The sequence below is a fragment of the Camelus bactrianus genome, chromosome 10 (assembly GCF_048773025.1).
Source record: "Camelus bactrianus isolate YW-2024 breed Bactrian camel chromosome 10, ASM4877302v1, whole genome shotgun sequence".
NCBI classification, from domain to species: domain Eukaryota; kingdom Metazoa; phylum Chordata; class Mammalia; order Artiodactyla; family Camelidae; genus Camelus; species Camelus bactrianus.
This window is the reverse complement of record NC_133548.1, coordinates 4,331,613-4,345,090: the sequence shown is the minus strand read 5'-3', so window position 1 is coordinate 4,345,090 and position 13,478 is coordinate 4,331,613. Positions and strand designations below refer to the sequence as shown.

Sequence of the window (13,478 nt, the reverse complement as noted above, 5' to 3'; positions counted from 1 at the left end):
TTGGAGGAAGGCCTGGCCTCTGTGAATGACACAGAACAGGGAGCCTGGGCTGCCTGGGAGCCCCTTCCTCCCCACACTCACCCACCAAGTCCTTCCATTTGCCCTCCACCCCTGGCCAGTCTGGGTCTAGGATCCCTCCCTCTCTTCTTTAAAAATTTATTTATTTATTTATTTTTTGGGCGGGAAGGGAAGGTAATTAGGTTTATTAAACAAAAAAAGTTTTTTCAGTGGAGGTACTGGGGATTGAGCCTAGGACCTAGAGCATGCTAAGCATGCACCCCCTTCACATGTGTTAGCTGCCTGCCTGACCCACCCCAAACCCCTCTGGGACAGGAGGCTGCTTTCAGGATTAAGTTCGAAACTCCCCTCGCCCCTCTGGTGTGTCTCTGCTCCCGTCCCCTCACACTCAGTTCCCAGAATGTGCCAGGCTGCCCTGGCTCTCAGGCCCCAGGGCCCCACCCTGGCCACCCACAATCAGAAAGCCCCCCGCCAGCACCATGACCCTCCCTCCCTGCCGGAGCCGGTGGAACAAACCAGAGGCTCTGCGCCCAGAATGCCTGGTTTGAATCCCAGCTTCTTAGAAAAGCAAGTCACTAGAAACAGGTACCCCGGATGACTGGGCGTGGAATTTGCCCATGTGTCTGTCCATCTCTCCTGGAAGTGGAATCTAGGTCGTCTCTCCCGGCATCAGCGCCCGGGTCCCAGCTGCGTTCCCGCAGCATGCCCCTGAGGTCCTGCCGCCCGCGGTGCGGGCTGGAGGGCGGCCTGGCTCTTACGCAAGCACCCGGGCTCCAGCCCTGGGAGAGCCAGGCTTGTAATTCCGCCCCAATTCCCGGCTCCCCTGGATCAGGGAGGCTGTTGCTCACTAACCATGAGCTCACGGCCGCGGCGCTCAATCTAGTGCATCTGTAACAGGGCCGAGCTTTTTACGTCAGCCCTTCCTGCAGCAGAACACGGAAGCTCGGTCTCCTCAGAAAACGAGTTTATTTTCACACTTCCGTCAGTGTCAGCAGGGCGTCAGCACAAACGTGCAGCGACCTCAACGCTGTTTATCCGGAGGACGGTCTGGGGGTTCACAGTAACTGCGAGAGAGAGGGAACACGGGGACGGCGTGAACACGGGGTCTGACACTGTGAACGGGCTACAGCAAGACCGTCACCTGCCACTCTTCCCACCAGGGCTCTGCCTCGCACCGGCCCCCGCCACGTCGCACGTGCTGCAAATGCTTTGCCGCGACGGCTGACCGCCTGGCCGCTCACTGCGGGGGCCCCAGCAGGAGCTGCAGCCCCGGGGGGCCTGGAGGCCAGGGCTTTGCCTCCCCCGCGTGCCCAGGGACCCCTGCACTGCGTGGCGGGGACACCCCACCTGGCTACCTGGAGGCAAGCGGAGGCGGCGGAGGGTGAGAGAGGCTCCCTGCTGACCAGATTCTGGGAAAGCCGACGCGACTGTCTCTGATGTACTTTATGTTTACCACCAAGAACTGCGAGCGCTGTCAGCTGTCCCTCAGCACGTGCAGGGGGCTAGTTCCAGGACCCCCGAGGGCACCACAATCCAAGGATGCTCAAGTCCCTTACATAAAACAGTGCATGTTCGCACACAGCACGCACACACCCTCCCGTGCACCGCAACCCAGCTCTAGATGCCGTGCAGCACCTCACACTCTGTAAAGCTGTGTAAACAGCTGCACGTACAATGTGAATTCTATGTAAGTGGCTGCTAGCACAGTACGTTTTGCTTTGCTTTTAGGAAGTCTCTGCAATTTTTTTTCCTAAAAACTTTCGATCTATGGTTGGTTGACTCCAGATAGGAAATGCGGGGATACAGAGAACCAAGTACACATTTCTCAAGGTAGGAGTCTACAGTCGGCGAGGTCCTGGCCTGGGAGCCCCTACTTTGTGGGGCGGTGACTTCCAGTGGAGCCCTCGCAGGGACAGCTCTGTTCCAACCTGTGTTCCCACCTAGATGGGAACAAAAGGTCACCCAGGGTCGAGGAGAACAGGGAGACGCAGGCTGGGAGCAGCCGGGCACTCCCTCCAGGACAGGATAGCGGGAAGGGGGCAGTGATGGCCGGAACGAGAGCTGCTGGCTTCCCCTGACCCCGGGTGCCCCCCGCCCTGGTCCTGGCGCCCACCCCGCAAGGCTGGGCAGGGACACTGGGTCTCCCGCCCCCACTCAGGACACTCGCTCCCCTCTCGTCCCCGCCCGAGCCACCTCCTTCCACCATGCCCCCTCTGCGGCGTGGACCGACTCACCCTCTCCATCCACTTCCCACTGACCTGGCCCCTCTGCTCCCTCGTGCACTGCCACCAGGCCTCTGCCCTGGCGGCGCCCCTCAGACTCGCTGCTCCTGCAGCTCCACCTCCTGGTCACCGCCAGCCCCTCCTGCAGCCCCCTGCCGTGGCTTCAGTTCTGTGGCCCCCCCCACTAGAACCAGCATCACGCAGCTTGCTCTGGTCCACACAGGGGCTCTGTCCCTTCACCTCTCTGCCCTCTGACCCCACACCTTCCTGCCTCCATGCCCTCTCCCTTCCCAGCAGCCCCACCTGTGAAGCCCGTCACTAGCTCTTTAAACCGCCAGCACCGCACGCCCCTTCAGCTCGGGGACAGGATGGAGGGGCCTCCCGTCCCAGGCTTTTCACTCCCTGGGCTGGAGCCCACCCTCCTCGCTGTCCCGCCAGCCAGACGCCCTGACAACCACACCCTCCAGGGGCCACTGGACTTTAGGCCTCACCTCTGCCCGGCCTCCCTGGAGGCGGGTCCAGACTGCCATCCTCTGCTGGGATCCCCTCCTTCAGGCTCCAGGGCAGCCTACCTCCATCCTCTGAAAGCCTCTCTCACAACTTAAAACAAATCAGCCCTGCATGTGTCTCCCAGCACAGTCCTGACCTCACACCCTTCCTGCCACCATCTCTTCCCTTTAGTCACCTTCCAAGGGTGCTGGCCCCACCCACCTCTACTTCAGGGACAAACACAGAGGCCTGAAGCACCACAGAGAGGTGAACTTGGCACAAGAACCCCGCAATCCCTTCCTCCTCCTGCTGCCCCTCCTCCCCAGAGGGGCACACCCAAGATTCTGTGTGTATCACTCTTCCCTTAAGAGACGTGCACCGTGCACGCGTGTGTGGACACGGGCATGTGCCTGGCCGTGTAGGGCCAAGCACTGTCCACCTTTAGGTCGTGTAACATGGCATCAGGCTGTGTGTAACCGAAGATTCACTTGCGCCTCGGAGAAGGGTGGCCATCACTGCCCTGCTAGACTGTCTCACTGAGAGAGAATCTCCCATCTGTCTGTCCACTTCCCGAGGTGGACATGCGCGGTGCCGCTGGGTTTTCCAGCATGCCAAGCTACCACGTGGCGTGTTCCCGTGGGGCGAGTGGTCCCCTGGCAGCCTGTCTGAGGCTACGCAAACGCTGGGGCAGTTAAGGATGACCCCGCCTGCCCCTCCCCACCAGAGCCGGGAGACGGGCAGACCTGACTGGTCTCTGTGGCCCCGAACCCCCGGCAGCACCAGGCAGAGGGCAGACCTGGACTGGCCCAGTGCAGGACGTGGGGGTACCACCCAGACAGGACCCGAACGCAGCCAGCTACGCTTTTTCCAACTTACTTCTTTTCTTTCTGTAGTTTTTCCTTTTCTTAAACTTCATACTGATTTTTGGCCATGACTCTGTCTTTTCAATGACCGTGGCTTCTACTCGAACAAGATCCTTTCTAGGAGGGAGGAAAGTGAACAGCGATGCACCGTCTTGATTACTTTTCAGTTTTACTAATGCTTTATGTAAGAATTTCTAAATCAAGATTTACTTTCTTTCCTGCTGGTTATCAAGGCGATACGCCCTCCCTGCAAACACTGTGAAAACTACAGAAAAGCACAATAAAGAACAGTGTGGTCTCACGGCAGATCTCAAGAGGGCCAAACCACAGTGAGTCAGTAACAGACCCATGCTCTCCACTCGGGACACTAAGCACCCCCCCATTAGGAAGTGTAAGCACCGTGAGTTTGGGGTTGGCAGCGAGCGTGGTGGGAGCCCCTCTGCCTGGCCTCCCCAGCGCCCACCGCGCCCCCGGCCCAGCAGCTGAGAGCCCGTTACCTGAGGAGCGGCGTGCCGAGCAGCGTGAAGTCGTCGGCCCCAACCAGCAGGACCTGGAATCAAACAGGCTCGTTACCAACAAACAGCCCAAAGCTGCTAGGACAGGCAGTGACTTGAACACGCTGGGAAGCGAGACAGGCGCTGGCTACCTGCCATCTAACTAACAGCTCCCTTAACCCGGAACAGAGGGGACACCGGCCGATGACGCGGCGGTGCACGGGGGCGCCGGGCTGCCTGTGGAAACACCCGAGCCGTCAGACCAGGACACGTGTGACTCCACCACGCCTCCAGGTAAGCGGGGAACCTCCTATGGAAGCGGTGTCTTTGTTAAAAAACCTTTTATTATCTGAATACGTAATAATACGTACAGGGGGAAAATGTGCAAATCAGACTGTGGTGTTTTTTGAAGCAGTTCACAGTCCTCCTGACACTGCAAAGATTTAGGTTCAAGTGTATTTTCAGTAACTGAAAATCCCACACGGCCAAGCAGCCACTCCCGCCGCCGGGAAACTGTGATGCTGAGCATGGCCTCGGTGCGGACAGCTCTGCGCTCCAAGCGCGGTAGTGCTCTGCGACACGCTGGGAGACTGAAATTTTACCGATCAGAAAAGAATTCGACTGTACTAAACTTGAATAACCAAAGACAAAGCCTGTTTTACCACAGCACGTGTGCACTGTGCCTGCTGGGCGACGACCAGTGATGAAACACCAGTGCGGCGGCTCTCAGCAGGGCGCATTCTCCAAAGCCGGTCCCCCAGGTTCTGAAACACCATCTGCCTTGGGTGGGGCTTCCCGTGCTTTTGCTAGCATTGAGATGTTTCAAAATAAGATATTTTTAGAAATCTCACAAATACACTCCAGGAGTCTCTGGTTTATTTTAGAGGAAAAAGTAAATGTGCTTTTGTCCGGGAGCTCATGGTGGAGCCACTGGGGTTGCCAGGAAGGGGACGGCTGTGCTGGCGGCTGGGCCAAGTGGTTGTGCTTGGGTCACAGACCGTGAGGTCACCTAAGAAGTAACAAGCTGACGCTCTCCTGGATGTAAATGTGTGAAGACTCCATGATTACAAAGCAAGGGGGAGTTTTAAATTATAAGGAAAACCATATGTTACATTATCTTATATCAACAGTTAAATATGTCCCAGAAAAATGATCCAGTGTAGAGACCTTGTATTTTCTTAATAGTTTCTTAAAACATTTTATTGTGCTTTTTATTTATTTTGGTTTTTTTTTGGAGGAGGGAAGTAATTAGGTTCAATTAATTAATTAATGGAGGTACTGGGGACTGAACCCAGGACCTCGTGCATGCTAAGCACACATTCTACCACTGAGCTATACCCTCCTCCACTTTTATCTATAATTTTATAAACAGAAGTACAACAGGCAAAAACCAAATGGACCCCTAAACACGGCAAACTGGAGGGCAGACACTTAGCTAAGTGTGCAGGACAGACCAGGCAGCTCCGAACAGTCAGTAAGGCGACCAGCGCCCGGGGACAAGCCTCTGAACCAGTACTTTCTGTTCAGAACCAGCAGCGGCCGTCAAAGAAACCTAGCGTCAGAGGGATGTTCCAGCTGAAACTGAACATTTTCTCCTTCTAAACATGGGCGTGAAAATTCTTTACAACCTTAACTGGGATTTTCAATATCTGTGATCAGTTTTCTCCTGTAAGGATGTGCTAAGGAGACGTGAGACAAAGCCACAGACGGGAGGTGTGCTGGCTGTCTCCCTGGAAGGAGGGCCATCCCAGTCAGGGCCGCCCTCGGGGCTGTGGCGCAGCTCTGCCCAACCGCCCGGCCCTGCCCGCGCCCGCTGGGCCACCCGCCGCAGCCTGGGGAACGGTGCCACCTTCACCTCCGCCTTGAGGAAACCTCCCCAGAGGTGACCCTGCAGAGCAGGGACCAAGTCCCCGAATACACAAGAAACAGACAGTCTCACCTTCTCCAGCCGAATCCTCTCTCCACAAGCAACGTCTAACGCGCCTTCAATTAAAATCAGGTCCTCAGAGGTCACCTTCCACTGGTGGCCGGCAAAGTGCACTACAGCGAAGAGCCTGCCGTACCGGCCCGTGGCGATAAGCTCGTTCACCCTCCCCGTGGCCTCTGTGGGGAGGAGGGCGGTCAGGGTCACAGCCAGAAGGCGGCAGCGACGTCTCCACTCCCGGTGCCCTCCGCTCCCTGCAGCCGCACGGCTCCGAGCGCCACAGAGTGGGTGGCAGCAGGGCATGTGTGGGCTCCTCCTCACCCTCCCGGGGAGGGCCTGGTGCCCGGCACAGGGTGAGCCCACTGTCCCCAGGAGGGCTGGCACCTCGGCACGTGGGGCTCTTACAGATGGAGGCCCCCAGACGTGGCACCCTGTGGTCCTCTGGCCTGAGCACTGGCATGCCTGGCCCTGTTTCTCTGCTCTGGGGTGGAGAAGCCTTCACCATGTTTGGTTCCCAGTTATTACTAATAAGGAGCCAGGGGTCTGGTGAAGCGAGAAGAGAGGCCTTTGTGCAAACAAGGAAAACCTAGGATTCCACCTCGTGGTGGAGAGTCCACCTGCATGCCTCTGCCCACTAGGGATCCCCGCCCCGCTCTCCCCACCTCCCCTCAGGTCCCAGCCTGCCCAGCCGTGCCTGGGGCAGCCGCGTGGAGACAACAGGACACAGATCCGCCCTGGAAACAGGTAAGACCCCAGCTGCACCGGGTCAACAGGGAGGAGCCTGGTCCGAAGCTTTATTTATCTCGCACAGAATCCAAAACAGTATTTTAAAAAACTGGGGTGGGGGTGGTGGCAGATAGATAGTGGCGGAGCACATGCTTACCATGCACAAGGTCCTGGGTTCAATCCCCAGTACTTCCATTAAAAAAAAAACCAAAAAACAAAACCAACCAAAAACCTCAAACTGGAAGACTGGACAAATTACTATGATTTGCAGCTTTTGGAAGCTAAGGATCTCACACTGCCTCCTGGGGACACTGGACATGGCAGCTACACCGCCCTCCCCACGACACGTGCTCCATCTGACACACCCCTGCCCAGCACGTGGACGGGGCTGGTCCACTGACGACTGCACGCTGTTCCTCTTCCCTGAACCCACGTTTTCACCAGCGGCAGGAAGACAGAGCTAGGCCCAGCCCCTCCCCTCGCCCGCATCACCTGCCTGCAACACGGCTGCTGCTCTTGGAGGATTTGCTCAATGAGCGTGGGTTTCAATTCTAGTGCTGGGTGAGTGAACCTGAGTGTTCACACCGTGCCGTGTCTCGGGCACCCAGAAAGTGCGATCCTTGTTGTGTGGCCAGGGGGCCACCTCTGTGGCGGGAGGAGGGGTGTCACCCCCTAGTTTCTGCCTCTCTTACCTGCATGGTGCCTGGTCTCCTCAACAGGGTCTGGCAGAACCACCTCTGGCCAAGGTGGAGAACTCAGCGATGTTTTAGGAACGTATCTGTAAAAATATTTGGTGCATGCAGGTCACTCACGTGAAGAGACAGTACGAAATCTCTGAGCAAGGGCTGTGCCCAGGACACTAGCGGGGACAAGGGCCCAGTGCATCCTGGATGCTCACGTTGCTGGTGGGGTTGCTGCCCTTGTGGTCAACAGGGGAGCAAAATCTGCCACCCCAGCTGTCTCTGTGGCAAGTGGATTACTTCCAGTGGAAAACAATCAAGGCCCAAAAGACTCAGAAAGAAATCCTGACCGACGGGAGGCAGGCCGGCCTGGGTCTGAAAGGGCTGAGATGGAGGGCCTGCCCCGCAACACAGCATCACCACAGACAGCTGCCAAGGACAGAGGCCTCTCTGCATCCCGCGTCTGCACGGCCCAGCAAACACTTATTTACCAAGCGTTTGCTTTTCCATCTCCAGGTGAACTGCCTTCCCCTTGAAGTCCCAAAGCACTGCCGTCAACATCCTCTGTCTTTAGCTGGAGACGCTGCTCAAGGCGAGGGCTGCAGGCACTTTGACGAGTTACTCGTCTCTCCCTGGGTCTCCCCCGTGTGTGCGTGTTGCTGTTAACCTGTCTCCTGTCAGCTCAACTCTTGGATTAGCCAGAAGATCCCAGAAAGGCCCGGAAAGTTTCTTCTCTCTGACAGTCACGGTGAGGAAGACGTGCAGGAGGCCCAGATGCTGGCGGGGACGTGTCACACTCGCCCCCTGGGTGGCTATGACTGTCTAGCACAGACCCCGCCTTTGGTGTAATCCTGAGGACAGGCTCCCACGCATCCACTTAGAAGGGCCACGCATACTGTGCGACAAAGGCCAATCACCCAGTAATCAAAACAGGCATTCTAAGCATTCTGTTCCAGAAGAGACCCTCCCTGGAGTAGCTGAGGATCCCAGGCTGTGCCCCAGCCCACAAGGCTTGGGTTCCCGGTGTCCTCGGGGCACACTTCCTCCCAAGGCCCGGGCTGTGACGCCCCACCCTTCTCTCGCTTCCTTACACGACCCTCAACACAAGAGCAAGCAGCTCTCCCCGCTCGCCTGGCACCCAAGGGCCCAGAAAGTGGGGCGTTGATACCTTCCCCTCCCTCTCGCCCAGTGGGACCCCTTCCCATGTTCTTCCCCACCCAGTCACCCCAGCCTCCAACTCCCACCATGGAGGGGCCAACTCTTCCTTCAGGCCCCAGGGGAGGCAGGCAGGCCATGGTCTGCACCCCAGCTCTGCCACTGACCAGTCACATGGCTTTGGCAGGGATTTAACTACTCTGCATCCTGGATTCTTCGAGAAAGTGGGAGTAAAACCCCCTGCTCTCCAGGGCTGCAGGGGGCCCAGCGGGACGCGGCAGAGTTGGGGAGAGGAGGCCCACCATCGTCAACAGTCTGCCCCGCCCCACGTACTGATGTGATCGGAGTGGGTGCAGGGGTGGGAGAAGAAGGGGGGCCTGGACACAGAAGGGGGTGGGTCTCCCTAACTCCCTGACCTGTTTTGGACACGAATTCCTGGAGTCTACAAAGAAGGGAGAGGTCGGTGGGGCTCAAATCAAATTATTCAGAACCATTTTGAAGCTGTTGTTGCTGTCTGCCATCAGAAAGCAAAGGGCTGGTCCTTCTACTCCAGGGCTGGGTCAGGACAAAAACAGGGAATACCCCACCCCAGGGCCAGGTGCCTCGGTCATGGTCACGGCTGGTGCGGAGCCCAGGCCCGCGAAGTGAGCGGGCCCCCTCCTCACTGGGGCTCGCTGGCTGTTTTGGTGTCACCTGGCCTCTACATTAAATCCCCTCCCCCCGCCATGCTGTGTCGGAGCACCTGCTACCAAGATCTTACAGCGGCAACAGGAAAACTCAGCTAAGTTCACAGAAACACCCACTAGGTCTGCTGCCTCCGTCTTAATTCAGGGTTTCCCTTTCCCCTTTAGAGAAACAACAGAGCCCTGGGTCTCCCACTGCTGAGAATCTCAGGTGCGCAGCTCACCACGTGCCAGGAGCTGTGCTCAGCTCCTGAAAGGTAGGGATTCACTCGAGGCTCACGGAAACCCATAGAGAGCTGATAACATTGCTTCCATTTTGCCGAAGAGGAAACAAAGCTTTGGGGGGGGGGGCACACAACCTTAACCCTGGCTCAGGGACCAGGGCGGGGCCGGGTTGGGACCTGGGCGGCTTCCTGGGGGCAGAACCACTCCCAGTATCACTCCTGTACATTCCCATTGAGTGCGACTCTGTCAGATTTACCTTCCTTGGTTTGTACTAGTTTTACGGTTTTTTTTTTTTTAAGGACAAATAAAGACAAAATTTTACCACTGAATATGCCCTTTCAAGTCACATAAGTTTCTCCTAGAGATTCTGATACAACCTTTCTGTGATTTGACCTTCCCAGTTAAAAATGTCCAATTAGAAGTTAAGATTTTCGTTAAAAAGACACGTCTGTCCTTGGACTCTTGAGGTTCTCTCTGTATTTCTATATGTCAAGGACCTAAGAAAAATATCATCAAAAGAGTTGAAAGAAAATGTAAATATTTTTGAAAATCCAAACATATGAAGTTTTGACTTTAGAAAGACATAGGAAAAAGAGTCATCAAAACCCACATTTTGATATTACCCTTGTGGAAATGAACCGCTCTGTGAACTGAACCTTCGAGAAGCAGACCACAGGGAAGCTGAGGGAAGAAGAGAAACATGGGCGTTACTAACTGTGTGCAGACTGCCCCTCATGATGCTACGGGCGCGAGTGCTGTGACTGTAGCTGGTACCGGATTTAAACCACCACATCACAATGCGTCTGCGGAAGAATCTAGGCCAACACAACTCAAAGAACACCACTTAGAGTTACTGGTTGTTACTGCAAGCGTCAAGATGCATTCATCACACCATCCTAAAGGGCCTAAAGCTTAATCACCTACCCACTAACCCATTTCTTGACCACTAAGTGCCCACTGAGTTCAGGCTCTGTTTGGTACCCAGATGCAGAAGCAGCCCCCAGGATGGCCCGATGAACATGCCTCCTGGTGTTCGCACCCCTGTGTTGTCCCCCGTATGGAGCTGTGACAGGATGGCACTTCCAAGAGAAAGTTCTAGGAGAGTACTGCTGTCTTGAAAGCCCTCTCTCATCTCGGCTGTAGGGCCAGCACGCTGTGAGCTCGGAGGCCTCCTGCCAGCCCCAAGGGAGGGGTCTTGGAAGCAGATTTGGCGGCCCCAGCTGACAGCCTGACTTGACGCAAATGAGCGACCCGGAGCCAGGAGCGCCCGGCTGGGCTGCTCCGGCGTTCCTGTCAGAAGTGGTGGGACGTCATAAACGCTAGTTATGTCAAGCTGTGAAGTTTTGGGGTGATTCGGTACTCAGCAGCAGATGAGAAACCCATCAAGGGACAGAGGCGCTCAGAGTTTCTCGAGAGGGCTCAGCAGTAAAGTGCACAGCGCGTTAGTGCAAAAACAGAGGGTGCATTTCTCAATAACCACTTAAAAAAATTGAGCTCTAATCTACATACCATAAAATGCACCCCTTTAAAGCTCACTCATTAGCAGCTGTTCCCAATTCTTGATCTCCTGGGCTGGTTTCCCCTCCCTCTGCCATTGGTGTGCTTGGGGTTTAGACCTTGGACCTAACCTCCTCTTTACCTATGGCCATTCCTCTGGTGATTGGCTCGAGCAGAAAGGCTCTCAACATCACTGGTGACTCCCAAGTTCACACCTGCAGCCTGAGCTTGGATATGACAACCACCTGTCTATCTGCCGTCATCACCTGCGTGTCAAACAGGTACCTTGAAACCTAAGAGAGGCTCTTGGTCTCGCCCTCATGCCTGCTTCTCCCATGCCCCCTGCATCTCACACAATTGCCTCCTTCCAGGTGCTCAGGCCACAAATCTCAGTCACCTATGACCCTTCTCTCTCACCCCTCAGCCAACCTACTGGCAAACCCCCCGGCTGCTCTCCAAGAAATCCAGCTCTAACCACCTAAATCCCCCCATGCCGCCCCCACCTTCCGCCTGGATCATGGCTAACACCCTGCCCTCCATCTTGCCTCCCTCTTTGTACAGTGGTTCAAGTGATCCTGTTAAAACTTAGGTCAGGTCATGTCACTATTTGGGGAAACTCTCCAAGAGTGTCCCATTTTGTGCAGAGAAAAAGCCAAAGTCCCCACAGAGGCCGACAGGGCGGTGGGCTGTGTGCTCCCCTCTGCTTCCCTGAGCCCACGGATGTCACGAGCTTCCCCTTAGTCACTGCACACCTGCCACTCTGGCTTCCTGGCTGTTTCTGGAACAGGCCAGGTACCAGAGCCTAAGCCTTGACTGCTCTTCCTTGGATACCCCCGCCCCAGGTATCTGCCAGGCTAATTCCCTATTTTCTCTGGGCCTCCACTCAAATACCATCTCAGCAGAGAGGCCTTCCCACCATCCTGTTTAAAAAGGAACACTTTCGTCCCAACTCATGCTTTATTTTTCTCCATTAAGACTTACCAACTTCTAATATACTATGGAACTTGCTTCTTCTTAAACATTGGCTGTCTCTTGGCACATCCCTCTCCCTCAGAAAGATAGGTCCATAAAAGCAGGGATTATTGTTTTATGTTTATAACTGATGTATTTGCCATACTTGGATGCGTGTTTGACACGTAACAGGTGCTCATTAAATGGTGAATGAATGAATGAATGAATGAAATCTACTCTGCAGAGCCATCAAATGAAGCCCCTGCTGGGATACTCCATGACTGGGAACTCAGCACCTCTCCTGAGAGCCATCCTGCTGTTGAAAGCTCAGCTAGAAAGTTTCAGCACCTGATCTGCTTCCCTGAAATTCTTACCTATGGTCTTAGCTTAACCCTAGACCCCACAGGTAACTAATGTGATCCCTCCCTTCGAAGGGGACCAGATCCTTTAGATCTCTAGATGGTGACAGCATCTTTCCCTCTCGTTTCCTTCATTCACTCTTCAAGGTCCTGCCCGTTCACCATTTTGGTCCCTTCTCTGTACTCAGTTCACTGCATCCATGTTTCTCTCTTAAAACGGTGGGTCTAGAATGCAGCATTCTGGAGGTGGTTTTACGTCAGCATAATGGAATAAGTCCCACAGCTTCTGTAGAAACACCCCTACCTGCTTAAACCCGAGTTTTATCAAGGACAATGGCAAGCACACCAGAGTGAAGAGAACAGAAACAGCGAGTCCTAAAGTGTCTCTCCCCAGATTCAAAGTTACCAGCTCAAGGCCAAGCTTGGCTCATTTACAATGGCCTCTGGCCCAACCTTCTGTGACAAGACAAGCCTTCTTTTAAAAAATACAACCACAACATCATCATCACACCTGAAAAGGGAAACGATTCTTTTTTCATCATCAAATAGACATTCTGGTTAGGATTAGGACATTCATCTCCATTTTCCAGATAAGGGCAATGAGGTTTTGAGAGTGGTTCGCAGCCTGGGGGCAGAGGTTAAAGTACAGGCTTTGGAGCCAGACCAAGTTGTCTGATTCAGTCCTCTCCACGTCCCTGCTGTGTGACCATAGGCAAGTTACCTAACTAGTCTGAATCTCAATTTGCGCCTCCGGTTAAATAGAGCCCATGTAGACGCTGGAGAGGTACTGTCAGTATTTAAGCTACTTAAATACTGTCAGTATTTAAGCTACAGTATTTAAGTTACTAAGCTAATAACCAGGCTCTGAACCCGGGTTTCCCCCGACTCCAGAGCCCGCGCGCTATATTCACCGCACCAAAAAAAGCAATCACCACCAAAGCATCAGGTCGGACAGAGACACACACGTGGCGGGACGGCGGGGCGCACTGCTCGCCCGGGTTCCTCCCTTCACCCCGCAGCCCGGGTCTCACCCGCTTCGGGCCCCGACGCTCTCAGGACGCTGCGGCCGCACGTAGACACCAGCCGCCTGAAGGTGACCGGCAACGCCAAGGCCACCACGGCCGCAGCCATCTTCCCACAGCCTCAGAGCCGAGAACGGAAGCGGAAGTGGCGCGAACCCAGTGCGTCGACG

At 55.2% G+C, this 13,478-nt stretch overlaps 1 protein-coding gene across 1 annotated transcript; it reads right to left on the bottom strand.

Annotated features, from left to right (window-relative positions):
• Positions 1-965: 965 nt before the first annotated feature.
• On the bottom strand, positions 966-13,475 carry MRPL21 (mitochondrial ribosomal protein L21). Its single transcript, XM_074371582.1, has 7 exons — positions 13,318-13,475; positions 10,103-10,160; positions 7,429-7,514; positions 6,026-6,189; positions 4,090-4,142; positions 3,606-3,709; positions 966-1,082 (listed from the first exon to the last, which is right to left on the bottom strand). Exons 1-7 carry the CDS (start codon positions 13,415-13,417, stop codon positions 1,018-1,020), a joined length of 630 nt encoding a protein of 209 aa, XP_074227683.1. The 5' UTR covers positions 13,418-13,475; the 3' UTR covers positions 966-1,017.
• Between the last annotated feature and the right edge of the window lie 3 nt (positions 13,476-13,478).

Excerpts from the sequence above, each read along its gene's own strand:
- MRPL21 (XM_074371582.1), bottom strand. The coding sequence starts at position 13,417 with ATGGCTGCGGCCGTGGTGGCCTTGGCGTTGCCGGTCACCTTCAGGCGG. Across the intron at positions 7,515-10,102 it reads AGCGGTTCATTTCCACAAGG|ATACGTTCCTAAAACATCGC; the intron begins GTAATATCAAAA and ends ATATTTTTACAG. Across the intron at positions 4,143-6,025 it reads AGAGGATTCGGCTGGAGAAG|GTCCTGCTGGTTGGGGCCGA; the intron begins GTGAGACTGTCT and ends GTTTGATTCCAG.